This window comes from Pieris napi, chromosome 6 (genome assembly GCF_905475465.1).
Source record: "Pieris napi chromosome 6, ilPieNapi1.2, whole genome shotgun sequence".
Classification (NCBI taxonomy): Eukaryota; Metazoa; Arthropoda; class Insecta; order Lepidoptera; family Pieridae; genus Pieris; species Pieris napi.
In genome coordinates, this window is record NC_062239.1 from 3,098,324 (window position 1) to 3,126,308 (window position 27,985).

Sequence of the window (27,985 nt, forward strand, 5' to 3'; positions counted from 1 at the left end):
ACGAGTCTAATGCGCTGATAAAGTAGTATTTTGGATATAAAAACCGGAATTCAAATGTAATTTCTAAATATATTTCTTAATTCCTCACAACTTCATTTGTATACACCTCATACTTAGTTGATAGCCAAACGTCTTAAGCTTAAAATGATAGCTAGCTATATAGTAGCTATATAAGGTGGGTCTAGGTATTTTATTTTGTTATTAGAGAATTATATTATTCTAAATTGCCACATTTTTCGATTGACCTATCGATGAATATTGAAGCAGTAGCGCGGTAAATCCGCGCCTCGGAAAAGTGTAATGTGTTAAAATTGAAAAACTGTAAGGCGAAACAGTAGTTGGGCTGTCTCGGTGAGCAGGCGCACACCGTGTAACGTGCCAGTGGTTCGCAACTCGTCGTGTCGTGCGCTCCGCTCCACGGGCAAATCCCATACGAACTCCGAACGCATTCACGATTCTATATAAACAAATTATTCGAATTTTATCAAACACTTTCGTTAGCACCGTAAGCACGTGTTTCAGTTCATTACTATCGACTGTTCCGAGTGAATAATTTAGTAACCGGGCGTCGCGAAATTTTCACTTTTAAGGATCGTCTCTGTCAACTGGATGAGTGACAATATGCAACGCTAAGCCAAGTAAGTTATCCGAAGTAAACATTTATGTAATATTAACAAATATATAAAGTTTTCATATCGTAATAGGAATTTTTAAAATTATTTTGTTAAGTTATATATTAAGGATAGCTTGTTAACAGCTTGTGTGTTGTTTAGGTACTTCGGTGAAAATAATAATTAATTTATATTTATGGTTATAAAAATATTCGAGACAAAATCATCCGTGCAGACAAAAATTAAAAAAGTCATGAATTTGTTTTGACGTTTCGTTATAATTCATGATAAGAAATGCGAAAGAAATAAAAATTTAAAATTTATGACTCGTAATATAGTCTGTGAATGTATTTTTTATATATACATATTTGAATTTAGAATTATAATTAAAATCATTTAATTTCTAATATAAAGGGTATTTAGGCGTGGTCTAGTTTTAAAATGTAATTATATTACATTTAAATCTATCTAAAAAGTCGATATGGTATTTTGAACAACAACTAATGGTTCAGTTGTATTGTGGAGAAAGTTCTCTCAGTTAATTCAAGGAAAATTATTAAACATTTCACTGATCGAAACTTAATCGACTTTTTAATCATTAGGCCTGTGTGACATTTGACACATGATAACATATGTGATACAACAAAGAAAGGTCAAAATTTGTATATGTATTTATAACTTCATTAAACATTGTATATGATAAAAAATACTAATTAATGAATAAAGTCGGCACAATTTATACAAATTGAACGAAGATTATAATTTGAAAATAGAATTACTTAAGCCATTCGTTCTTTTTATCTGTACAGACAAGTGATGTAAAAAAATGTAGAGCAATAAAAAGAGGCCCCGTTTCGTAAATTGTAAATGGAAAATTCATTTTCAACTATTGAAATTAGAAGTTAATTGAACGTTTAGAGATGTGTTGCGAAAAATTGACGTAAAAATAGCTCGTAGGTGAATGACATGACATGTGCTAATTGCATTTAACGGAAAATGGTTTTAAAGTAGAGACAATCAATTGTCTCAGTTAAAAATATTATTTTAGTTACTGCAAAACATTTTATACTACTTAACCTCCCAAATTGGAATTTGAATTTGGAATGGAAAGTTAGGAAAATAAAAAAAGGAATAAAAGGACTTTTATAGGGACTAATTTTAACATTATATTTAATAAAAGTAAACTTTATAAACCTATTGCAAAGAAAATTATACAATGTAATTTGCATATATTTCCACAAAGAACTCGTAAAACTTAAGATTTTTCAAATAATATTTCGTAGAAAATATATTTTTTATCATAGATCGCCAACAATCAGATCAGAGTTGCCCTAGCGTCTTTAGCATGCGACTGTCATTCCTGAAGTCGTAGGTTCGAACCACGGCTGTGCATTAAACAACTTTCTGTCTATGCATTTAACACTCGCTCATATGATGAAGGAAGACATACCGAGGAATCAGAACCGAATAATCAACATGTGTCAGGCATAGAAATCTACTTGCCTATTAGAGAAAACAAATGATCACGAAACAGATATAGAATTCTAAGACCTAACAGGTTCTAGTAACACTGGTATTTTTATTAAACGACAATATTATAAACGCTAAAAACCCAATTCGTTTCATATTTCGGTAAGTACATTTAAATTAATCGAGAGTTGTTTAAAAACCAACGATCACTCAAATAATTCTTTAAATAAACAACACTTTTCGTTAGTCATGCAATAAATAAGCAATTTCATCAATTTCGTATCCAATATAGGCCATGATAACACATCCTCGCTATTAGTATCAATTAAAACGATTTTGCAGTACTTTCATGAAGTATCAGTTTCTTAGTCACCACTCTCAATCCTCAGACTAGTCTACTAATTAAGCCTTTTATTGTCTTGACACGTATATTTTATTTCTTTTTTGCTTTGAGTAATAGCCTGGCAATGGATAGAGCAGTATCGTCTGTGGTAACGCCCGTGGACACTCACATTTCGAGAAGAACCGTAAATCCGTAGCCTTTTCTAGAAGATATAGATTTTTTTAAATTGAATCATTTTTTTTTTACTTTATTTTTAGAATTTAAGTTCCTTATGAAACTCTCCTAGTTCGTAATATATGTTGAATCAGAATAGCCTTGCTGATAAAAACTTACGTCAGTGAAATGGTTTAAATGGACTCGAGTAATAAAAGCAGCCCTCGCCGTGAACTGACCTGATCTGTGGTCCCACTCAAGGCCGGCTTACTAAATATTCAAAATCTAAATATTATTTTAAACATATAAAACTTTAATAATATGTATTCAATAATACCAATTTATGTAACATGTGTTTTTTTCGAACATCTTTCTATGATGGATAATTTATTTACATATAACAAAATTACTAATGTTAGATCATCCAGTAAAATACATACAATTTCTATAGGTTTAGGAGGAAAATATAAGAACTTAGCTATCCATCCTGAGCTTCATACCCTTAAATATACATTTTACTTAAATAATCATGTTTACTGGTCAATTATTACCGATCGTTACTATAACCTACTATTATATAATATACAAGCCCCTGCGAACTACGGTTCGTATTAATATAATTTTATTACTTAGTAAGGTACTTAAACATGTTACAATGCTACCCCATAGGGAATGTTCGAAATAAAAACCTAAAAGGTATTAAATAAAACTAATTAATTTTATTTTTAAATAATTTCTCTCCATAAAAACTTAAAATAAATTAAAAAAAATGCTCGAATTGGTTCAGCAGTCTTCGAGTTTTGCGCTTAGCAACATATTTTGCGATTAATACTTATTTTTATAGACATATAATTAATAATAACCTAATAAGGAAATTATCCACTTAAAATGCTCATGTTCGCATAGTAATAATGTTAGTATAGTATTTAGGTTCTAGACATACTAATTGAACAATAGAACAGTTGAAATTGCTTTTATAGCTTATATCGACTTCCAATTAGAACCTCCTTGTTTTAAACTTGGAATCAACGAGTACTTATTCATGCTGTGTTAATGCTAATTTAGAAGTGAAAATTGAGTAATTAAAAATCTAAATCTATATTCTTATACCATTTTATCCTTTAATTTCGTACTGAAGTTATTTCGTAGCGACATAAACTGAGTCTTAGTCCACTATGTACTTGACCTTGCGCTTGTTTTATCATGGTGCCTTAGGTGTCTGAAAGTCCATCTCCACATCATCTGTCCAGCGATTCCTGGGCCTGTCTACAGATTGTTAATTCAAGATAAGAATTTTTCCTTCTTTCCCTTTATCTCAAGGTATACCACCGGTTTGAAAGAGCTTTTAGTTTAGCAGTCGCGGTTCTGCTTAGAACGTATTTCTCATTGCCTTGGTCAGTGTCCATGTTTGATTACTGTATAGTATTTTCTCGTTACCGTTTATAAACATAGTGTGGTTTCATGTGTTTCGAGTTCAAAAAAATTAGGTCTGTAATTCGGTAAAGGGTTGTAATTATCTCTACATTCGATTCATATTTATAAAGCTATTTTTGAATAATTATGATATATAAGAAATGATAGCCTAAAATTGCTAAATGACAGTTGGTAACCATTAGTTTATCATAGAAATGATAAGGAGCGGTCGTTGATCGGATGAACTTGGGCGAGGCCTTCACGCTTACATCTGGTATTGTTAACCGAGCCGAGGTTTATTATTAGTAAGGAAAACGAGTTATGTTTGTGATGCCATGATTTCGGTTGCAAAACCCCCATTTATGTGAAATTCCTACAGTATTTGTAATTATTACTGGTGATTGTTTTTAATAAAGTGTGGAATAAAGCTAACGAATGCTTAATTATATTTTCCTTATTTGGTATATAATATGACTATACAATTTGACTCGTTATTTCCGTGAAAACACATTTACGAAATTTAGCACACGTGTTTGAAAGTCTTTCCTCAACCAATCTATTTAAGTATAGATAATATTTTAATTATTCATCTGAATATTTAACGACTTTATAATAAAAATGATGCCTAAAAGTTGCACGATTACTTAAAATATACATTACTAAATAATTGTTTTTGTCTTTTCACAGTGAAAAATATCTAGGTAACTCATGTAACTCGTTCATTGATAAATATAATTAACGCAAATGAATACAAATGTAGGACATTTTTTAGTGTTAGATTACAGTATTTGTTTTTTAACGCTAAGAAATATATACGTAATATAAAAGATACGGTTTTTTTTATTATGATCGAGTCCATTTCGAAATTCAACTGTATTAGTGATATAACTTTTTAATAAACACTGAATTTCCCTAACGCTTTGGATACATGACAAAATACAGAAGATTAGTAACTATCTCTAACTTATTTAAGATCGCTATCAGATAACTTAAATTGCTAAAAATTATTCATGTGTAAACTTATGAACGTCAATATTTAAAAAAAATAATAATTTACAACGAGTTCCCAAAACAAAAGCGTTGAGCAGTCGAGAAGAACTGGCAAGAAACTCTACGCCACTCTTAATCGCCAAGTCTTGGTGTACAAGGAAATTGTAAGGAACTGCAACCATTACGCCATTCACTTGAAATATGGACAAATGTCATACTAATAAAGTATATGTATATGTACAACGCTTAGCATTAGCGGGAAAATTAAATGCGCTATAATGAGAACAAAAGGAAATTTGTTAGAAGAGGCCTATGTTCTGCAGTGAACGTCAACTGGGTGAAACGAAACCACAAGACACATTAACAAACCTTTCGATAGCGTGTCAACTAATATCAGTTTAATACTACAAACGCTGGTATAGAATTTAATACATGTTCCTCCCGTTTATTAATACGCTCATTACTAAAGATGTTATTCAAACCAATCAAACAGTAATTTCCCATCATTTAATATGCAGATAATATTATTTTTAAGAACCAAAAGGTAGACATAATAACACAAGATTGCCTTTTAAATTTATATTGATACGCTTAAATGAAAAACTGATTACGGTATTAGAAGGTGCTGTTACTACTATTATGGTCGACAGAATGCAGAACATTTTTGTCTATCGTAATATATTATTTTGATATTGTCTTTGGTTTACGCGTGTACGACGTGTGCAGTTTCAGCATCATCGTAGTGACAGTAAGCAAATAATTCGCGTGTATAATGACGTAGTTTTAATTCAAGTATTATTATTAAAAGGGGTGAATACTAATGAATAGTGAATTGAGTAACTGATAATTATTCTTAGCTTTATATATTTCTACATTTTTACCCTGGAATACGATTAATCAAGGGATTGATTAGAAGAGATCACGTGATATATGTTGTTCTATATTTCATCTATGTTTGGAAAATTGTATTGTACCCAACAAATACGACACAGCACACCGATGTGGTTATATATATAACCAATGAAGTAAATTATACTAGTCCCTAGTGTAAACATTATTTATCATATAATATATCCAGAAGCGATACAGCTTTACAGGAGTCTTGAACTTTTTTTTTAAATATAACAAACGAGGGATAAACGAGCAAGGCGCCCACCTAAGGCTCGCAAGTGAGTTGCCGGCGTTTTAACTTGACGGTTTCCGTACATGTTCCTCTTTTACGCGTTGCACAGAGAAAGACAAATCAATCGGTGATCAGATGTGTAGTTTTGAGAGAACCCATGACTCAGGGTCAGCAATTATAGATGCGACTTACAATAAGTAAGCGTATGTCAAAAGTTTCGACTCTGAATATAAAAACTTAACTAAAAAAGTGGGTCAACGTGTTTAAGCTATAATAAATTAGGAAACTAAAATACGGATCATTGACCTAATACCAAACCGATTCTACACGTTTAAAATTACCTAATAAATGACAAACATTAATGTGAAAATACTGAAACAACTTCCGTTAAACTATTTATAGTGAGAAGAACCATGTCAATGATCTAGAAGTTACTAACTTTGCCTAATATTTGGTAGATTATTATTTATAGTTTATTTTTATGGAAACACCTTCAACAATATCGATCTTACTTACGCAATAATTTATATCGAATGTGTTATTATTTAAAAGACAATATTTTTGTGACCTATTGATTTTAGTCAAACTTGGTTTGGAGTGAAACGTTGCAGCTATACACGCAACCCAACTTGCATAGGTCTAGATGTCTTATGTCTTAATCTTCTTAATGTATTATCTACTTGTCTACCGTCTGCCGTCATTTTTGTATATAATTATTATTTATCTGTGGGACTATACTAGGATACATCAAATACTCTTAACGTTACATTTTATTTTTCTTATTTCTTAATTTATTTATAAAACGTTACTGCTTATTTAACTATAATTCAAAATAAATTTAAATCAAAACGGCAATTAAAAGATTTACTGACTAATATATACAGAGAGGTGAGTATTTGTGTGTGTGTGTAACTGAAGCATGTATGTTAATATCGGATTTATTTAGTGAGAAAATAAATGTGATTCGAAACTAAATTGTGTTAAAAAATATATTGTAATTTGGTAAACATAAAGCATCCGAAGCCGTTCGATTCCTGGCGAAAAAATAATTAAAATTGATTCTTAAGAAACATCGAGAAAAAAAAGAACCTGGGACAGACGAACATTACAAGCCTTCAATACCAAACGAATATTGCAAAGGTGAAAATAAATATTACGAATGTTCTGAAGTGTCTGACCCAATGGCCTAAATATCGTAGTTCAATAAAACTTCCTTGTCTAGTTTCCCTGAACTTGTGCAGACGCCAAGGTAATAAGATACGTCTTAAAGCAGATGTGATGTTTAAAAATAATTTTACGGTAGCGGAGCGTGTAGATTTATAGGTTATGAGAACGCGGCTAGTACATAGATAGTTACTGCTTTATAAAGTGTATGAACAATTTTATTATACACAAAAATATACTATAGGAATATATATTCACATGATTTTAATACTGTATTGATATACAATATTCACAGATTTAACTATCTTTTCTGCAAATATTTCAAATTAGCGCAAATTTAAAAAAAAAAGCAACTCGTCTTGAAACTATCAGTGCATGTGAATCAATGACAGTCTATGGATAGTTTAAAAAAAATGTGCTTTACGACCAGAAACATTGTTAGTTTCCCATTGTCCTTGGAAACTATAACAACTAAATGAGCCAAGCCAGATAATATAAACATTATTGGAGATAAATAAAGCATTAAAATAAAAATGAACAATGATATCGATTAAATGCATTTACAAGTTGGGTTAAAGTTTATCCACAAGCGCAATATATTATTTATTTTGATTGTTAATTATAATAAATGAATTGTTTTCTGTTTTATATATTATAATAATAAACTATAAACATTATTATTAACGACTATTCCTATATCTATGACGTCATCAGACAACGAAACGTTACATTGACATAGTTTTTAACATGCATATCGCTAATACCGTAAATAGTATAGGTTTCATACTGAAATTGAGATTGGAGTCCCTTTTGAACTTACAGACTATGCCTGCTGCCGTTGGCTCCCCACAGCATCTATCACGCTTCCACATTCAGGTCGATTCTGTTTTCTTTACTTTCTTTAATCGTCTTCCCAAGTGTCAGGTATTCTTTACATAAACACGATCCACTTTTTAATGTACATTTTCGAAAAGATGCTGTTTGCAACTAAGATTTAAAAGGTTAAAGTTCAGTTTTGATTTCCTAGTTAGTATATTACATAAATTCACTTAGCCCATAGTGGCGTAAACTTTATCAATTTAGTCAAGTTTATTAGGCAATTCACGCGTCCATATTTACACAGATGTGCAAGAGACAATAATTTACGACGTCATTTCTTACTTTAATGGGGCTTAGACATTTAAACGTTAAATCTAAGCCTATTTTCATGAAACATTGTATCAAAAATTAATCAAAATAAGATTAAAAATATAAATATCATGTTAATCTCTAGGGAATAGATTAATAATTACAATTGTATATTTTATAAATATAGCCCTTTCTGTGTGTTTCTAAGACAATATTATTAACTTAAACAAGTGTCCTACGTAAAGTCGGATATCACTTTACTAAGAGGCAATTTTAGACATAGATCAAAAGTGTTTACATTAAAGTATAAAATATCTAGGCCTTGTCTGTATTAAAGAACTCACAAACTTCCGAACGGATTTTTGTACGGCTTTCACCTGATCTGAATCACATGTCTATAGAGTTCTAGCACTACTGTTTCTTCTTACTAAAATGTTGGAAGATATATTAAATTTGATTCGATTAATGATAGACTTTCTAGATGTTGCTAACTAGAAGCTCATTAGGGTATGACAAAGACCGACAATAATTCCGTGTCGTTGTGTTAGTAAATAATCCCTCCGCCCACACATTTCACTATAGACTTCGTTTCACCATTTTCTTCCGACAGTCAAGGACAGATTTATGCGTCCTCTACACGTCCTACGCGCTCTCAATTGCAGCCAACTTATCTTAATTTAAAATTTTATTACACCCACTAGACTTACCGTATCTATGGAGAAACTAATGAGTATTCAAGTAATATTCCTTTACTTATAATTTTATACTGTCAAAAACAGTATCATTGATGACCTTAACTTTCACTATACAATTATTATGAAAATAATAATCGTTTTATTTTGTCTGACATTTTAAATAGAGCAGTGTTGGCCTAGTGGCTTCAGTGCACGACTCTCATCCCTATGGTTCGTTGGTTCGATCCCCAGCTGTGCACCAACGGACTTTCTTTCTATGTGCGCATTTAACATTCGCTCGAACGGTGAAGGAAAACGTCGTGAGGAAACCGGCTTGCCTTAGACCCAAAAGTCGGCGGGGTGTGTCAGGCACAGGAGGCTGATCACCTACTTGCCTTTTAGATGGAATTACAATTACTTGGTGTAGAAATCCAAATAAAGTTCCATTAAACGAAAATCTTTCGAAATACAAACAGTTAATAGACTCCAATGTTGAATAACAAATAACATCCACTAATCTTCAAATCTAAGATCTGATTGTACTTTATATCTTTTATTTTGTTTGTTAAAAAAATCTTTCAGACAATATGTTTTAACCACTGTTTTTACAGTACCATATACAAAATTTAAATTTCATTATTTCTATTGAATTTGGATTAAATAGCAATTCAAATTCTGCGTGTTGACAATCACGTACCAGAGTATTAATTAAGATGTCTTCGGAAACGACTATATCTTATCTGTACAGCCATTTTATATCAAATAAGTTTATCTACGTCATTTGTTTAAATTGCGTAATCCTGGTAATCATTTCACTTCGCCATTGACCTTGGTGACATACACTAGAGTTTTATTTATTGTCTTCTCAATATTTCTGTAACTTCATAAGAAGAGCCTTTTGCCAAAATGTATCCAAATTTCGCGAGTTCCTGGTGCAATAAGAAAGCATTAAAACCTTTTTACTCACGTAAAATTGAGCCCTTTATAACACTGTTACCATCTCGCACGTCTATATACACACATATTAAAATTGTATCCATTTTTATCCCTTAATTAAGTATTTTTCCCGCCCTAAGATAAATGCTACTAAACTATGGAGACAGCAAATAAATACGTGTTGTTATTCGACTCATAAAGCGACACCTTGAAACCCATAGCCAGTGTAAATTTGTCAGTTATTAATGTAATAAAATTCTTGAATTTACACGCTCGTAAATAAGGGAAACGTATTAAATCTCATTTTATCGGTCAGGCCTCTACTCGATATAACTATAGAAATAAATCAATGTGATTTCCAAACTGAACTTGAAAGACGTATATTGAATTTTATATAACAATAATAACAATTCTATAAAACCTATTACCATACGAAAATTAATCAAATAATAAAACTAGGTAAATTGTTTTAGACAACTTTAATTCCTATGTTTAAGGTGCATATTCTAATTTGTATCTCAAGACACAGTTTCATTTTGAGCGCTTTCAAATATGTCAAACTAACTTTATTTAAATACGGGCCAAAGATTTTGTTGTTTGGTTAAGCGTTGTTCTTAGAAATTAGTGGTTCGAATTGAAACAATAGTTATAATTGTAAAATTACAGTCATATTTGTTAGTTTTAGTGTATCAAGAACAATATATATATATACAAATATATTTAATAAAAATTCACCAATTTACCTTACCATCTGTAGACCATAAGGCATAAACCATCATTTTGCATAAGAAAGATAAATTTTTCGCATAGATTCTATGTCCAATCAGTTTGCAGACAGCATTGCCTACATTAGCATGTCGTAACATTGTAATTTGTAGTGAATGAACTACGAAAGAGACGCCAATAGGGAAGAGCATGTATCGATATTTTAAAAGAGACAGCTCTAAACTGTCAGAACATATTTCGTATATTATAATATGATTTCCAACACACAAATATAAAGTATTTTCAATTTTCTTAACCTACATAGTAATAATAATAATTAAAAATGAATAAATAGAAACTTAAAACACATTTAAAAAGTTTGGGCCCTGTGGCAGTGTACGTATAACGCTGGCAGCATTTCGTCGTTGTATTGCGATAGGTACTTATTCGTTGAGCGAGGAAAGCACCAGCTCAGCGGGGTTACCGGTACTAATATTAATTCATTCTGCTATAATTACGGATTACTTCTCGTCTCAGCCTCTAAAACCGCTGAAAAACTCACCTTGCTCTACCTAAAACGTAACATAAGTCTTACTTTCTTTAACATTTATGATACGAAAGGTTGCAAAATAATGATAATCATTAAACAATTAGCTATAACCCATTAACTATATCGTGTAAACGTTAGTTTAAAGACATCACTAGCGGTTGACCTTAACATGCGTTGACGCGAGACGAGTGGAGTGTTTTAATTGCATGTTACTGTTGTGTTCCACCACATGCAAATCTTAAACAAACTAATTAATACGAATATCAAGTGTTCGCATCAAACTGCTGGGAATTTCATTGAGTCGTGTTTTTAAGTATGTTGGAAGAGCCTACGCATACGCATACTTGAAACATCGAATATCCAGATCGGTTCACTGACGGAGATACGCTTGCACATATTACATATACACACAGAACTATACGCCTTGGAGCATGGTATTTAGGTATTTTTACGAATAAACAGTACTCGAACTATGTATAACGCTAGCATAAAATACGAATACTGGATGAAATTTTTAAAAACTACCTGAACGAGAGACCTTTTAGAGAACGTAGAAAATGTGCATACATTTATTTTTGAAAATATATATATGTTTGAATACTTTACGTCTCTTAGAACGAATCACGATTAGCCGTAATGGCGTCGAAACTAATCTAAAGTAACACTCTTGAGCTCATTTGAACAAGTCAAACTATAAAAGATTAAAGTTGGCAACTTTAGGAATACTTATTAATTAAATACGAAAATGAAAGTCATTTTTTTAATTTATATTCACGATTAATAAGAATCATACCATTTTATTCACAAATTTACGATACTTATCTTAAACCGGTATTATTGACAATTTACATTAAAAAAATGTGCCATATATGCTAATCGAAGACCTTGACATACCCCACTATTTAAAAATGATAATTCACCAAACTATTGGAAAACGTGTCAAAATACGTGTCGAAAATTTTATCAAAAACGGAAAATTCTTCATTGTTAATAAATAGAATTCGAATAAAATGGATTATAATAAATAGTTTTTAACGACTACCTAATGTTTTTGGTTTATTATCTATGGTTTAGCTGTTTGACATCTACATTCAATACGTAGCAACTTATTGAATGACCCATTCCTAAGAACTCTTCCTACTGTGTTTTGATAACGATACCAAGAAGAATTAATAGGTGAAATGTATGCAATGCATAAATCACGATTACAACTAATAAGCATTATAATAAGTTTAACATAGCTACCAGTATCCTTCATATAAACTTGATATGCAGATATGCAGTCTTATCATTTTAACTAATTAAGTTAATTCTGACAGACTCATTCGGTGCCTGCTCTTATGAAAAGATTTTTATTTTGAAAATTCTACTGCCGCTTTTCGTTTCAACTTTAATCAGTCTTTGACATTTAACGTATTATATTAAATAGAAAAATAATAATTGTTTATTATAAGCGTTGTTATTAAGTTACTAACGTTCCTATATACCGAATGACATTTATCAATAGTTTGTCTTGATTTGGATTAATATAATAACTTTATATAATATTCTATGCGCGGTCGAAAGTAAGGTAATTTTAGTAACTTAATAAAAAACACTAACTTAATTAAAACGTTGAACGTCGTATTTTTATCTCAAACCAAATATGGACCCACACTATTTATACATTTATTGATCAAGGATAAACTATAAAATTTTCCGGCTTAATAAGTGATAAGCTCGTGTAACAACAGATTACTCGAAATAGTGTACTATGGAATAATTAATATTAATCTGTTAATTAATAATAAATCGATAATCTATAAGTATATTTCTATTTTTGTCTACATATGAGCTCAGTGCGTTAAACATACGAAAAATTAAAATAAAACTTAGGGATGTAAAGGTAAATGTATAAATTGCATGCGGGATTGAAAATAATATAATTTCATTAACATTTTATAATTATTTTTAATAACTTAATAAAAAACCTATCTTAAAACGTAGAACGGTGTATTTTTATCTCACACTATTTATACATTTCTTGATCAAGGAAATAGTATTACAATATTCGGCTTAAGGAGTGATAAACTCATGTAACAACAGATTACTCATAGATTACAAACTATGGAATAATTAATAATAATCTGTTGATTAAAAGTAAAATCTATAAATATATTTTTAATTTTGTGTAAGTAGAAGCTTAATGATTAGCGAGAGATGTAAAAAATCGCATGAATGAAGTATTGTTTAAGTACTCCAAAACTGAAGACAATATATTCAGATCTTCAAATACAAATTCTATGTATATTAGTATAGATAGAACCCAACCACCCACTAACCCCATTGTATCAATTTCCTAGCTGTACTCGCGTTTTGATACAATACCATACACTGACAGCATGTCAATGACGAACTGTGACTTTTTAACAAACAATCGTACATTGAATACTGAATATATTAGACAGTGTCTCCGTCTTAAACTAGTTCAGATCGAAACCTAGATTAATAATGTTATTTTGTATTTGTACTCACATGAATGTGTAAAGTCCCGTAATAACATTTCTCTGATCCTTTTCTTTAACACCCCTAACCATGCGTGTAGGGTAATCCAATTTTCAACTAAAAACAATTATTATGGCCGAAAATCGATCTTAGGAGCTCTGAATATAACTTTGAAAAAAGCCTCCTTAGATACCAGATTCCATACATCCATTGAGACGAACTTTATTCCATAAGTTACGTTGAAATTGCTTGGCGTTTCACATTCCCCTTTTTTTCAAACGAGAGAAAGTTACTCTTTCCAACCAATTTATATGTAGAAACGTTTTAGTGTGTATCAAATGGTTCCCAATACATTGACTTAAAATAAATAAAAAGACCTTGAACTGTATTCAGTTTGTTTATCTCATTCCCATATTTGTAGTAACCGAAATTAACACATGTTTAGGCACTATTGCGACCACAATGAATTGACCTTGGAAGGTGAAGGGTTTTTTGTTTCCTTATTAAACTCGTAATTATCTAGAAGAGTGAGCAAAATGGATATTTTTCGATTGCACCTCGTCTTCCTAGTTCCTTTTGCGTCAGCATTCTTTATCATAAGAAATTTCTATAGCGACAGTCATCATTTGTTTGCCGTCATTATTGTTAATGTCTGCTGTCAAAACACCGGCCGGTGCCACTGCGCATGACATTGAACAAAAAGAAGTCAAACCGGTCCATGTTCTTAGGGATTCCTTAACTTCCGACATACTTTTAATATATTCTTATAATTGAGCAAATAATCGTAAATCGATTATGTTAATAACCAAATGTGTTTAAACAACATTTTTGTCAATTCATTATCCAATTTCGTTTGGTTCTTATACAAAACACTTATAAATATAGCTTGACGACTTATAAATTTTAAAAGGATGATCTCTTTGAGAAGATAAACGGTAACAATAATATATATGTATATATAACTAGCAAACTGAGATACCACCACCATATGACCACCAATTGTTTAAAAAAAGAAAATACTCCTCTCTCAAAGGTCGGCAACGGACCCACTAAAATGGGTTTCCATGCCGCTGCTGCAATGACTGTCTTTTTGGGCATTTCGTAGGCTCGTTTGCCCTGTCTTATTATATATATATATATATATATGTATGTAGGATATATAAATATCCTAATTTTAATTTCAATCTGACAGATTCTTAGCTCTTCTCCAGATCAGAGCTCTCCCCGTTATAATACGTAAACGTTTCAAATATATTATTGGTAACTAAATTTCCTTTACCTTTAGTTTTCATATCACACCCTCAAATGATATGACGTGAAACAAATTTAAAAGATTACACATCATATAAACGGGTATGCGCTACCCGTTTCAAACAAAGCAACAGGAGCGGAATGACGGATGCCTCAGGCGTCCCACGACCCTATTGTAAACTCTTGTACTAATAGCGCAATGACCGCCTATTACATACCCGATGTCTAAGTAACTGGTTGCGTCGCATAGATCGTGAAATTCTAAGGCTCTCTTTGTATTTTTTGTAAATAGAATATTATTATAGTGTACATACGATTCGCGCATATATATTTACAAACAAAGAACTTTAGGGTAACATATTTTAGTCAAGCGGCATAGGTTTAGACAGCGGTAAGAACTTACATATGTAAAAAATCTTCCCCTACAACTTTTTAACTGTTTGTATTACAAAATGACGTGTCTACAATATCGATACATACCTTACATAAAAATCGCTTTTATTAGAAACCGAAAAAATTGCATCGTTTTGAATTTTTCTATAAAAATACATGAAAACTAAAGGTATGGTTTAAAATTCCGTTCTGGAGACCTTATGAGATTAATTTAACATTTAAAATCGTTAATATTTTATAATTTATTGATGTTATTTAATTTAACATTCAAATTATAAAATTATTCATCGAAATGGAATTTATTGCTTAAATGTATAAAATAGATGACTTAGTGTTTTACAAATTCATAATAACTGAGTTCAAACTAGATACAAGTATCTGTTAAACACTATAATTAGTTAACTACCATACGATCTTAAATTCTAAGAAAGTTATTATAGTAGTTAACTAAAGGTCCAAGAAATGATTAGCTTTGTAGAAGTAATAGGAAATAGAATAATGGTACCTGCCTGACTCGGATTATGAAAATAAATATAGTCGTTCCACATGGAAAATATACTCGTTTGAGTTTTTAGTTGTGTTTACTTGACAGGCCAAAAAGATATCAATTAGCGCATTATGTTTTTATAATCTATAACTAATATTTTAAATCGAAATTCAAAAGTCAAATAAACTATGGACATATTAAGTAGAGGCTCTTGGGTGTCGTTCATGTGCACTATCGCTAATTAAAGATTTAAGTTGGCGCCTGGTAGATAGTACCGGTGACCCCAGAGCTGGTGCTTTCCTCGGTCAACGAATAAGTATCGCAATACAGCGAGGAAATGCTGCCAGCGCTAAAGGTACACTACCACAGGGACCAGACTTTTTAAATTTGTTTTAATTTTATTTTCATTAATTTTAACCATAAGAAATATATGAGATATAGTGGGTCGCATATATTCCCCTTCATTTACTCCTATTTTTGGAGTGGAGCAATAACACCTCTCAGCAGTGTCACATGGTGGTGTGTACTGGGATGTATCGCCAGAAACTCCCCACAACGACTTGGCGACACAGAAAAATCCTGGTATCTTCTAGACTCTGACACACAGGATACCGACCGCAAGCAATGATCCAGGACTAACCATCGTGATGGACGAGGCGAATGATGTGTCCGACTGACAAATACCTTCCGAAATCATACATTAAGTATGATGACATCGAAATCGGGACGTCACTTCAGTGAAGATTAATACAACAAAAAAGCCGCAGTTAAATATTTTACAACACACCAATTTTACGTCAACGCGAAATCCATAATGGGATATAATTTACTGTTTCTTATTATGGATTAAGTGGTCTTTTTGCTGCTTTCATTGTTTTAGTACACGTATTCAAGGCATTAAGTAAAAAGTTGCGTTTGCCTTATGGGTAGACCGAATGGGTGAGATCGTGCTATTCCATCCAAGGCGCAACCTCCTTTTAGCTAAGTTCAGTGGCGCCAAGATTTATGCTTTTTGTATGTTTCTCATAAGGATAGGGTTGGTGTAATATGATATTATATGTCTAAAACTACATTTAATTTTAAAAAAGATTCTTAATTCCTTGTAAAACCCGTTTTATTTAAAGGTACAGAGATATGCAAACTCAAGCTCAAAATAACTTTATTCATATAGGTAAACAAGTACACTTATGAACGTCAAGAAAGGAATTAAATTAATAGTAAATTTACATTTACTACAAGTTCGCAAGTCAAGTGCGTAGAGCGGCACTCTTTTTAATCGCTAAATTTGCGTCATACAAATTGTTTGAACTGGAGCAAATCAATACCAAGGATTAGGACTATTTAAATATTTGTTAAATTTATAAAAATCTTTATTGATTAATTTAACAAGGGCTTTGAATTTATTGATCGTGGCATAATGAACAAATTCTAGCGATCACTAAAAATTATGATATATTTACAACGATTCTTCGTACACTAAATATAATATTATAATTTTATAATCTAAGCCTAGGAACACAAAAAATTATCTTGTATGATGGCCTCAATTATCTAACGATAAATCTCTTTTATCTATTGTTTAATTCGTTGGGAAGAGTTTGGCGTCTAGGATAAACGTCATTATTAGTCTAGACACTAACCAGGTCAGCGCTAAGATTAGGATGTACACACTTAAAGATAACGAATTATGTACAGTATGTGACAGCACGGTAACAAGCCAATTTACTCAGTAAACTGCAAGAGTTCCAAAGAGCCTAGGAGAGAGCTTAGGATATTAATAATCGAGACTTAGCGCTGTGACTCCGGTATGTTACACTTCTAAGGTTCCATATGCATCTAATTATATAGAAATATAATTATATTTAGCGTACGTAACGTAAGTGTGTACGTATTCGGTATTGGCGTTGCGGGCAAGATTTGCACAAGTAGCTGTACACTTAGAAACAAATAAACATCACTGAGACCCGTATCTCGAAAAACGTATCCAAATTCACACACGGGAACTGCGTGAATGAACTTGCGTGAAGTTGCTATTCTGACTAAGAGATATTAAGGAGTAGTTAGTATTTAAGAGATCAAAATGAATTTACGAGAAACTTCACTTTAATCTTTCATCACCATTTATTGCAGATTTATTAATTCATTGCAGTACACCAATAATACCACTATAATTTATAAATAAATAGTGTTAATTCAGATCCTAAAACTGTGCCACAGTTTACTATCTATATAACCTGACCTGACGGATTTATGTTAAGAAGGTTTATACTATTATTTTTACATTTTTTGGATCTTTTAGTACATGCTGTATATAATTTGTTTTACTTGGAAAAAGTTGTAAAGATAGCGTGCAACAATATAAATTTTACGCTTGCGTTACAATTAATCTACTGAATTCAATAGAATAGTTAATTAGGTATATTTATTCAAGTGTGTGGTTGTGTAATGAATGAAAGTTTACACAAGATGTTTAATTGTTGTTGGCACATGGCAACAATTTTATAGGACTATGAATATAGCTATATAATATAACTGATATAGTCTGCTTCATACTAAGACTTTTTAACCTGTTTTATAGCTCATAAATTAGTTTCCTTGGACCTACACTTCAAAATACCTAATTTTGTATAAACTAATTTGTATAAAGTATAAAATAAAGTATGATTCGTATAAGTGTACAAACGATCTTAAAACCCAACCCATAAAGCAGCAATTATAAGGCAATCAAAGTAAAAGTCAATGCGCATATCGCAGCACATTATGAGCAGGAAAATTATACTATCGTAAAATTAATGACACTGGACCCATAAAATCACTGGAACGCTAACAATCTGTCATGGCGCCACCCGGCTCCGAAATGAAACAAAAAACTATCGGAGCCACACTGCCTGGCGCCTGCTTATCACGGCACGTGCCCCGCCCTTCTGTCCCTCACTCCTAGACACGTCTTTTTTCTTAGAGACCAACATGTTGCGTCAACAGGTAAAAGTTTAATTTACAGTTATGTAAAACATCCAAAACCTTTGGTAATAAATCGCTTATAGTTTATGGTAAGACATGCTTGTCAGTCAGCCCGATTTGGCACGAGACCTCTATAGAACATTACCGGCGCACCAAAGAGATTTTCGAATGTCACTTCGTGATAAATGATAAGGATGAAGTTACATCATGTAAGAGGTGGACTAATTCTGTATTTACTTTACAATTTTAACGTTGAGTGGGCATAGGAGATAATGTTATCTACCTAATAACGATGAATTATATAACATATGTATCACTCGAGAGATAGTGAATTACCTCGCTGTGTGAATAACGTGTTGCGTTAATTTTTCTTACAAGATAGATTATTTAGTTTTTTGTACAAAAGTGAGAGTGTACATATATAATAAAATAAATATTTTTATTTAATATTAGGTATGTTAAGCAATATTTCTGTGAGTGTGCAATGCAAGTGGCAAAAGTTTTAACTCTTGTTCTTTTTTCAGGTACTTTATGATGATAGTCTATAAGAAGAACAGTGCAAAATCAATATTAGTTTTGTATCGGAAGCACGAGAAAGCGCGCTGCCCATAGACAATTATAGAAGTAAGGCGATATGCCAAATTCGTAGCGTTTAAAGGCAGCATTGGTACATAAAGATGCGTACTAGTGACTGTGTACTCAGAAAGATGGATATACGACGATCATTATTCAAGCTTTTACTTTTCCAAGTGTTAATAGTCTGTTGTACGGCGAAAAACGTACCCGAAGACATGCTGAGAGCACAAGTCGTGGGTGACGTAGAAGACGGTATTCAGGATAGCATAAGAAACCTCATACACTCCGGTAAGTAGCTTACGATAATATTAAATTTAGAATTTCCAAAATCCATTTTTAAATCTTACTTCGTTTGTGAATTTTATTTTTTTACTTAAAAAAAATCCTATTAATATTTTCTTGCTATAATTTTAATATTAACTTAACGTTCTGATCTACTTATAACGTTGTACATTATTATTGATGGCAGTTCGTAACGCAGTCAATCTATATTTACCTCTTTTATTAACTACCATACAATGTTAGAAGTAAAATCGGTCATTAAGAAAAACTTTTGATTATCATCAGAAAGATAAAAAATATTATTTTCTCCATATAACCAGTTCAGTATATTTCTTGAAAACTATTCTGTCGAGAATTCAACAAAAATAATCATAAATACGCAATAAAAATGAAGTTTATTTCCCACAAACTTTATAAAATTGAATAAGGGTTTATGCATAATTTTAATGTAAAATGAAAACTAACGCGCGGAAAATTAATAAATTCAAGTCGACACACAGAACGGACCTCGCGCGCTGAACCTTTCCTAACGGGTATATGATATATGTATAACCTAAAATTTATATAAAGTATACCCAAAAATAATTCAACACAATCAAGACACTATTTTCCTTACAGCAATATAATTTACGAGAATTCAAACGAATCAAAACCCTGAGTTGCTTGCTATGCAGCTTGGTTATCCTACTTAACATAGTAACTGACTTTAGACCGAAAAATAGACGACATTTGTCAGCCACAGAAGGCTGATCATCTAATTGCCTATATACAAAGTTAATCAATGAAACAAATGCACAAATCTACCAATAGAAATAGTTACAGTGTTATTACTGTGGAATTATAAGATTACTCCCAGAGGTCTTCCAAACAGCGACCTTTAAAAACAGCGTACTTCTCCCTCATAAGCCAATGCATGCATCAACCAAATGGATATCCAGGTAAAAGATAAATACACGTCAAAGATCTTCTGTCGGGGGTTAAAATTAAAAACCGTAAGCAATTAAGACTGACGCTTCAGAAGACAAGTTATGTTAAATTTACGGACTCGTAAAATCTAATCTTAGTCGTTTTGTGGTTGTCACAAGGATTGAAATGCTGATAATTGGATTCGAGTCTCGTGTGACGGCCCAAGATTGCCTTTGAAGGATTATCTCGGTCGTGTATTTGGGAGTGGACGGCATACCGCCTCAAAATTAAAATTTAATACCGAACACTATATTTCGGATCGTGGTAATAAATTACAGTGCTAATATAAAGAATTAGATTCTGATATAAACATCCTCCGTGATCATGGATGGGCCCTAGACATGGATATTTAGGGTCAGGTGTATCGTGTACCTCACGCCTGGTCACGTGATCATTATATACTAATTATTATAGATTAATTATTAAAACATAATGTTTATGTACATATATGTAGAATAGTGTAACATGGAGGCTGTAAAACATGAAAAATATGACAATTTAACAAATTTCATCAGTGTTTTGTTAAAAACTTTTCAATACATATGTTAAACCAAATTGAGCAATTTCTTTATCATAATTATATTCATGAATATAAACGATTATATGCATATAAATTCGGTAATAATAAAATTACTTGAAGTATGTTTAAGATAAATTCAATGAAGTGTTTAATAAAATTGCACGGGTTGTATTACCGGGTTCTTATTTCTTGAGTTTATTCGCTATAGAGTAAATACTTAAAGGTCAGCCTTCCAGACCTCCAGATCATATTTCTTATACCATATGGTATCGGGTTTCTAAAATACCTACTGATCAATAAAAAATCACAAAGGTCACAATTTGAGGTGTAACTTTCTAATACATCCATCCCAAAGTTTTTTAACTTCATTCAATATTAATAATATCGAATGCAGTTTATTATATTAAAATCAATAGCTAATAAAAACGCTACAACCATTTTAACTCTGAGCCTCAGGTTTCTGTATCTGTTGCGTGATCAGTTGTTCTTTTTCTAATAGGCAAGTAGGTGATCAGCCTTATGTGTCTGACACACGCCGTCGAATTTCCTTCACCGTACGAGCGAGTGTTAAATGCGCACATAGAAACTACATTGGAGCACAGCTGTCACACTGTTCGACCTAAGAGATGAGAGTAGCACGCTGAAGCCACTAGGCCCATACTGCTCTAAAAGTATATTTAATTCTTTACTCGGCCAATTTAATATTCGGTTATACAGAAATTTGCGTTAAGCCCGGCGCAAGCAATGACGGTAAACGCATATAGGATCTTAATGCTACAATAACAAAGTAAATAAATAATATTAGACAGCCTGTTTGTCTTTTATTCGTGACTTGAATAGAAATTGATTATTTATACTAATAGATATTAATGAATAAGATATTACTTTATTCGAGTCTTAGATATTTTTATTGCCTTGAATATAAAATCAACGACGCGCTTAGATGGTGCTCTATGCCCAATTGGGATGCTAAGGTAACACTTAGGGTAATATTTGTTTATTTTATCTATTTATATATACTTCGTTACATTAAAAGAAAAACGAACTTATCTCTAACAAGCGATCTATTCCAGGAAGTAAAGAAAAAATAAAAAAATAAATATTAAGGGTAAAGTGCATAACCAAATCAAAAACAAAACTACACTGAACACTGTAAAATTATAGAATTACCAAACATAATCTAAAATAATACAAAAAAATAATAAAATAAACTAAATGCTAATCTCACGGATTCATGAATTACAATGCAATACAAAATAATAAGAAATTCAAGAATTACAAAAATCACGATTGAGCAGGATAGGATATGGATAAAAAATGTTTATTTAGAAGAATTAAGCCAATCGTTTGGATTCGGGCAGTGTATTCTACAACTTAATGGCGGAGATGTTTAACGAATTGCCTAAAAATATGAGCTGTGAGATAGAATTTTCAAAAAGCATCTATTACAGGAGCGTAACATAAAGTTATAAGTACCTGAGAATTTGAATTAATTTTTAAGATAAGAGGGAGTTTTTGAATCCAAAAGAATTGAGTATAGAAGTTGAAGGAGATGAGCGTCACGTCTAAGTCGAATAGCCAACAGAGCTTTCTGTGGAATTTAGACACACGGTCATATTTCCTAAGACCAAATATAAAGATATAAAATAATACTATAAGAATAATAATAATGATAATATTCTCGTAATCAAAGCCCTTAAATTAATTAGACCTAACCTGATATTCGTGACACCTATACAAGAGTTCATTGAAAGATAATAAGGTCCTTAACCCACATAATTAATCAAGACAGTATCAATATGTTTTTCCTAAAACTGCCAACTAAAATAAAAAAGTGTTTTATGCCTTCTGCAACGGTTTTTATAATTAAAAGTATAATAAATAACTTAACTTTTTGTTGTTACGATTAATTTTTCCGCATTCGTTTTAAATTAATTATGTAATAATTAAATACAGAAATGTCTGTCACACTCTTTAGTCATTTTCAGGAATTAATAACAGCGTATGTTTACTAATTTTATTATGAAATTGTTGTAATCATGTTGTCGCAATATATTTTTATTTATTTTAGCAGTATTTAAATTTGTATTTATATTTTCGAGAACTCATGGTAAAAACAGATTAAAAATGATAATTATTTGAATAAAATCCTAATTTATGAGATAAATATTTAGATATGTATAAAATTTTAATAATATATTTAAGCTGTAGCAAATAAATACCATTTTTCAATAGTGTTAAATATTGGAATACTTATAAATTACTAAGAATGTACGATGCTTGCTATAACTGCAGAAATTAGGTAGAAATTTAAAGAATAATATCTCGACTAAGTAATCAAAAGTTTTATTATTTATTTAAAAATTAATTACTACTGAAACGATTAAAATTTTAGTCTAGTTTAGAGAATATCAGAATTAGCTCCAATGATTGCTCAGTTATGTAGGCTCATTTACGCGCCCAGCAGCAATGCGGTCTATTCTTAGTATCTATAATGCATAAAAATAGAATAGGAGTGGGCCAAGCATACACAATGCATAAACCCAGTAATCGACCGTTGAAAAACAAATATATAATGAATTAGCGACAATATTTCTTGGTCATTCAACTTTGCAAGTCGTCAATGTAAAAATGTTTTTGTCACTGCATCAATAACTGTAAATGTTTTTTACAGATAAGATAATATACAGAATTTAAACATATGCTGATATGCTAAGATTCATATTATAAGATTTTTACGAACTTAAAAATTACTTTTTTAATTATTCAAAGTTTTGAAATAATAAGAGAAATTGGCGCTAGGTGTTTTAAGAGCACTAAGTACATAATAATAGACCGAACTTATCTTGAAAGTGTAAAGTATAACGATCTGGATTTCTTATCTTATAAACTCAATATTTGCTCACCAAATCTTATCTATATTGTGGAGGAAAGTGAATCTTGGCCAGTGACGTACTGCGTGACGTAAAGCTGTCAGTTGTCATATGCCACGCGCGGATACAGATAATACGATACTTATCCTAGAGTTAGTGTTTGATACAAATTTATCTTACAGAAATAAGTGCTAGAGTAAAAGAGTCTTTGTTATATGGAGTAACTAAAGTGTAAAGATCAGGTTTACAACCATTTTAGCTTTGAAACATAAAATGTGAAAGAAATATTAAAATTTCTAGTCTTAAACGCAATCAAAACAAAGTACTAAAGCAAATAGTTACGCACCATATCGTGTGGCCCGGAAATTAATTTGTTCTTGTCACACGAAACTTAATTCCTTAGTTTACTTACTCCGATTATATTATACAGTGCATGATGTAACTGTTTTTATCTCTAGAAGACGTAGTAGGTATCTTTCTGGCGAAGGATTTATAGCAAGTATATTTTCGTGTTACATTTGTCCGGTCATAAGATTTTTCCATGTCGGGAGCTAATTGTGATGGAGCGGTATGTAAGAGGTCATCCTGAGTTTACATTAGATAAATTACTATTTATGAAGACAATATGGTCTTGGTTGGATATAACGGGATGAAATATAAGTAACAATCTACAAAATTAATGTCTGTGAAAGAATAAGTGTCTGTTAAATGTATGACTGTGATAACAGATAATGAGCTAACCAAGGACATCAAAACGTAATCTGAAAGTCACATCAACGACAAGTCTTAATTAAGCATAAACCCGTTAATCAAATGCATAGTTTATTCTCAGTATCTATTCGCACAGTAGGAACAAGTATAATTAACGTGTTTGTATCGCTGTAAGTGAAATGTATTTCGCATGTCTATGTTTTTGTTATAAATGTCCACCCACGGCCGGCGCTCCAAACTGGATCCCGGTCGGCGGGGGGCGGCACCAAGTAATAGACAATAATTGATGCAAACGCCCAAGCTAAACAGCCCACGCCGCCCAAAGCTAATCTCATTACGATTTAGAGATATCATCATTACCCCAAAACCTCTTAATGTTTTTTTGAGACACAGCAAGATGCCAAATGAGTAAGCATTGTTCATTGCATTTGGTAGATGAGTTTGTTACACCTACAATTTTGTAGAGAATGCCATTGTTATTTTTTTTGTAATTTGGCAAAGCATAAGATACTTCGTTTAGTAGTGCACCGACCGTGTAATTGGATAAAATATATATCGCTTAAAGAGTTATTGGATTGTCGTTTTTTTTGTAGACTGGTTCGAGGCCAATATAAGTCGATACCTGTGTGGCCATCTCTCGCTAGTTACCGAGTGTCGAGTGTCTAGCGCGTGTGCTGACTAGACAATTGCACCTATTTCTTAGGAAATTGTCCAGCCGAGTTTGAAATTGTAAGAATCTGTGATAAAAGAAGCAGAACGAATACCGATGTATCAGTTACAATGGTTGGCGCCTAAATTCCTTAAGTATTTTGTGTCACGGTTAAAAGACCGTGAGACGAAATACGAATACTTTCTATATACTTTTCTTTGTGTAATATGAGATCAGTGTCGACGGCATGTCAGCCCTTCAGCTAACGTGTATAATGTGTTTCTAAAAATTTGGATTTGTGACTTATTTTTTGTGGTTGGCAAAGCTACGTTTAATAAATATAAATGTGCCCTTCAATATTGCAAAAATCTATTGATTATTAATATTAGTACAAGCATTTGGTTAAATGGTTGAATGTTTGCAAATCTTTTACTCAAAGACTACAAAACGGATGTTAATGTATGTTGCGGTATAAGAGGTATAGAAGGCACCTACAACTATATATATATCTACACTATGTACTAAATTTATGTTTTACACATGAAATATTACCTGTTCTGTTTTGACAGACAGAACAATTTTCAACTTTGTTGTTTGTTTGCGCTGATTAGCAAGAGCCAAAATCCGGGCGTACGATAAAATAAATGGGTTTTTAGAAATTCCATTCAAAGAGAGATTATCTATTTGTAGACCCGTTTAAATATAAAATTATTAAAACATAAAAAATATGGATATCACCCATACAAAAGGCGCTGTCAAAAGATAGTCTGTGAAATTTCACTGAAATTAAATCAATTTCGTAATAAATCCATAACTTAACAGTGATCTAATATACAAGCCTCGACATTGACCCTCACAACGCTCTTAGTATTCATAACGATTGCGAAGTTGACATTCATTGTTTTATTAACCCCTGACTACACTACATACGTAATTAATTCACTTTTTACCCTGTGGAGCGAGTTAGACTTCTTATTCCCGGCCCATATTGCAGTAACGCTTTTAAACAGGATTTCGGTTCATTCCCATACTTGGAAATTTGATAAAAGTCGATTAATTTTAAGAGCATATTGTATTAAATTTAAAATTTTATTCGTATCGAATACGAAAATACTTTTATTTATTTTCACAAAAAAAGGTCTATGATTTCAATTAGGATATTCAAAAACGAGACATAGGGCGAACTGTGACTCTCATGTATGCTTTTCTGGAAACTATACTGAAATATCTTTTTGTAATCTCACGCCTGACGAAATCAATATATTTACAATGAGCATGTACCATGAAAAAACATTATTGGAGTAGCAAAACATATTTAGCTTATAATGAGCCAACGCAATGCCATTTTATGTACTTCTTAATTGGCCTATTAAAATAGTGTATAAAATCAAGGTCTAGAATTTAACCTTTAACTGTTTATAGCAGAATATAAGTTTTTCTAGGATTGACCTTCTTCAAGGTTTATTTTTTTTCTATGCAAATTTACTAAGCTTTAATGGACTGCAAAAGTACTTTACTTTCTAAATATACTCTGTTACTTTGCTTGCAAAAGATAATAATTACTTCATGTAATTTAAATTATAAATTACTATAATTAATTATTGTTGGAAGTGTTTCAATTAAACTAGATAGACACGCCATCTTGAGTATAAAATACATGGTTGATACGTGAAACAAATTTTATACGTGTACGTCAGAGACTAATATTAATTGAAGTTTTTAATTAACAAGTAACGAAAATGTTTTTTTTATATAACAATTCTTAAATTTAGTAATATATCCAAAATTAATAATATAGCCATTTTAATTGTGATTTTGGAATTTAACACAAAATAATATTCAATTTTATTTTAAGAAATAAATTATTGATACGGAAATGTTTACCTAAATGCTTTACAAAAACTTGAGTGATAATTACGAAGAGTTTAGAAAATAAACAGTCAATATAGAGAACCTGTCGTTCTGCTTTCATATATAAATAATATGCAACATTGCCTAAAAGCATCAAATTACAAAGATGGAGTGATCACTTGCACAATCACTCACTAAACATTAGACAAATATCAGCACTTACTGTGTCATATTTTTCTATGTTATCCGCTTTTCTTGGAAAGCCCTGTCATGTACAATATTAGGTGACATACATTTGTAATTTTAATTTTATTAAATAAGCACTTTTTGTATTATACAAATTATAGTTACATAAACAAATTTCTTTTGATTAATATAAAATAAATTTTATATTTAAAGCAATTCATACTTATAAAAAAAAGGGTGCGTGTACTTATGTACGCGCGTAAGAAGTTATACTTCTTTGGCATTATTAAAAATAGTTTTTGATTGCATGCAAATAATTAATTACAATTAAATAATCAAAGACTGGAAAAAGAGTCAATAAAGTTCAGTTTACATTTGAAAAATTAAATAAATAAATATTTATTATTATTCTCTTACATTAAGTGTAACATAAATTCTATTATTATTCGAATGTTGTTTTTAAATTATGTCCAATGCCGTACCATCTTCCGTGGGCAACTTCATTCTGTTAATTTTGTGTCACGGTGCGCGCGCG

The 27,985-nt window shown here is 31.4% G+C and overlaps 1 protein-coding gene across 1 annotated transcript in view; it reads left to right on the forward strand.

Moving 5' to 3' along the window:
• The first annotated feature begins 351 nt into the window (after positions 1–351).
• The window catches only part of LOC125050057 (A disintegrin and metalloproteinase with thrombospondin motifs 7), a 68,881-nt gene continuing 41,247 nt past the window's right edge, over positions 352–27,985 (forward strand). Inside the window, exons 1-2 of the mRNA XM_047649625.1 lie at positions 352–638; positions 19,361–19,700. Coding sequence (XP_047505581.1) covers positions 19,514–19,700 — 187 coding nt within the window. The 5' untranslated portion in view covers positions 352–638; positions 19,361–19,513. The remainder of the gene's footprint in view (positions 639–19,360; positions 19,701–27,985) is intronic.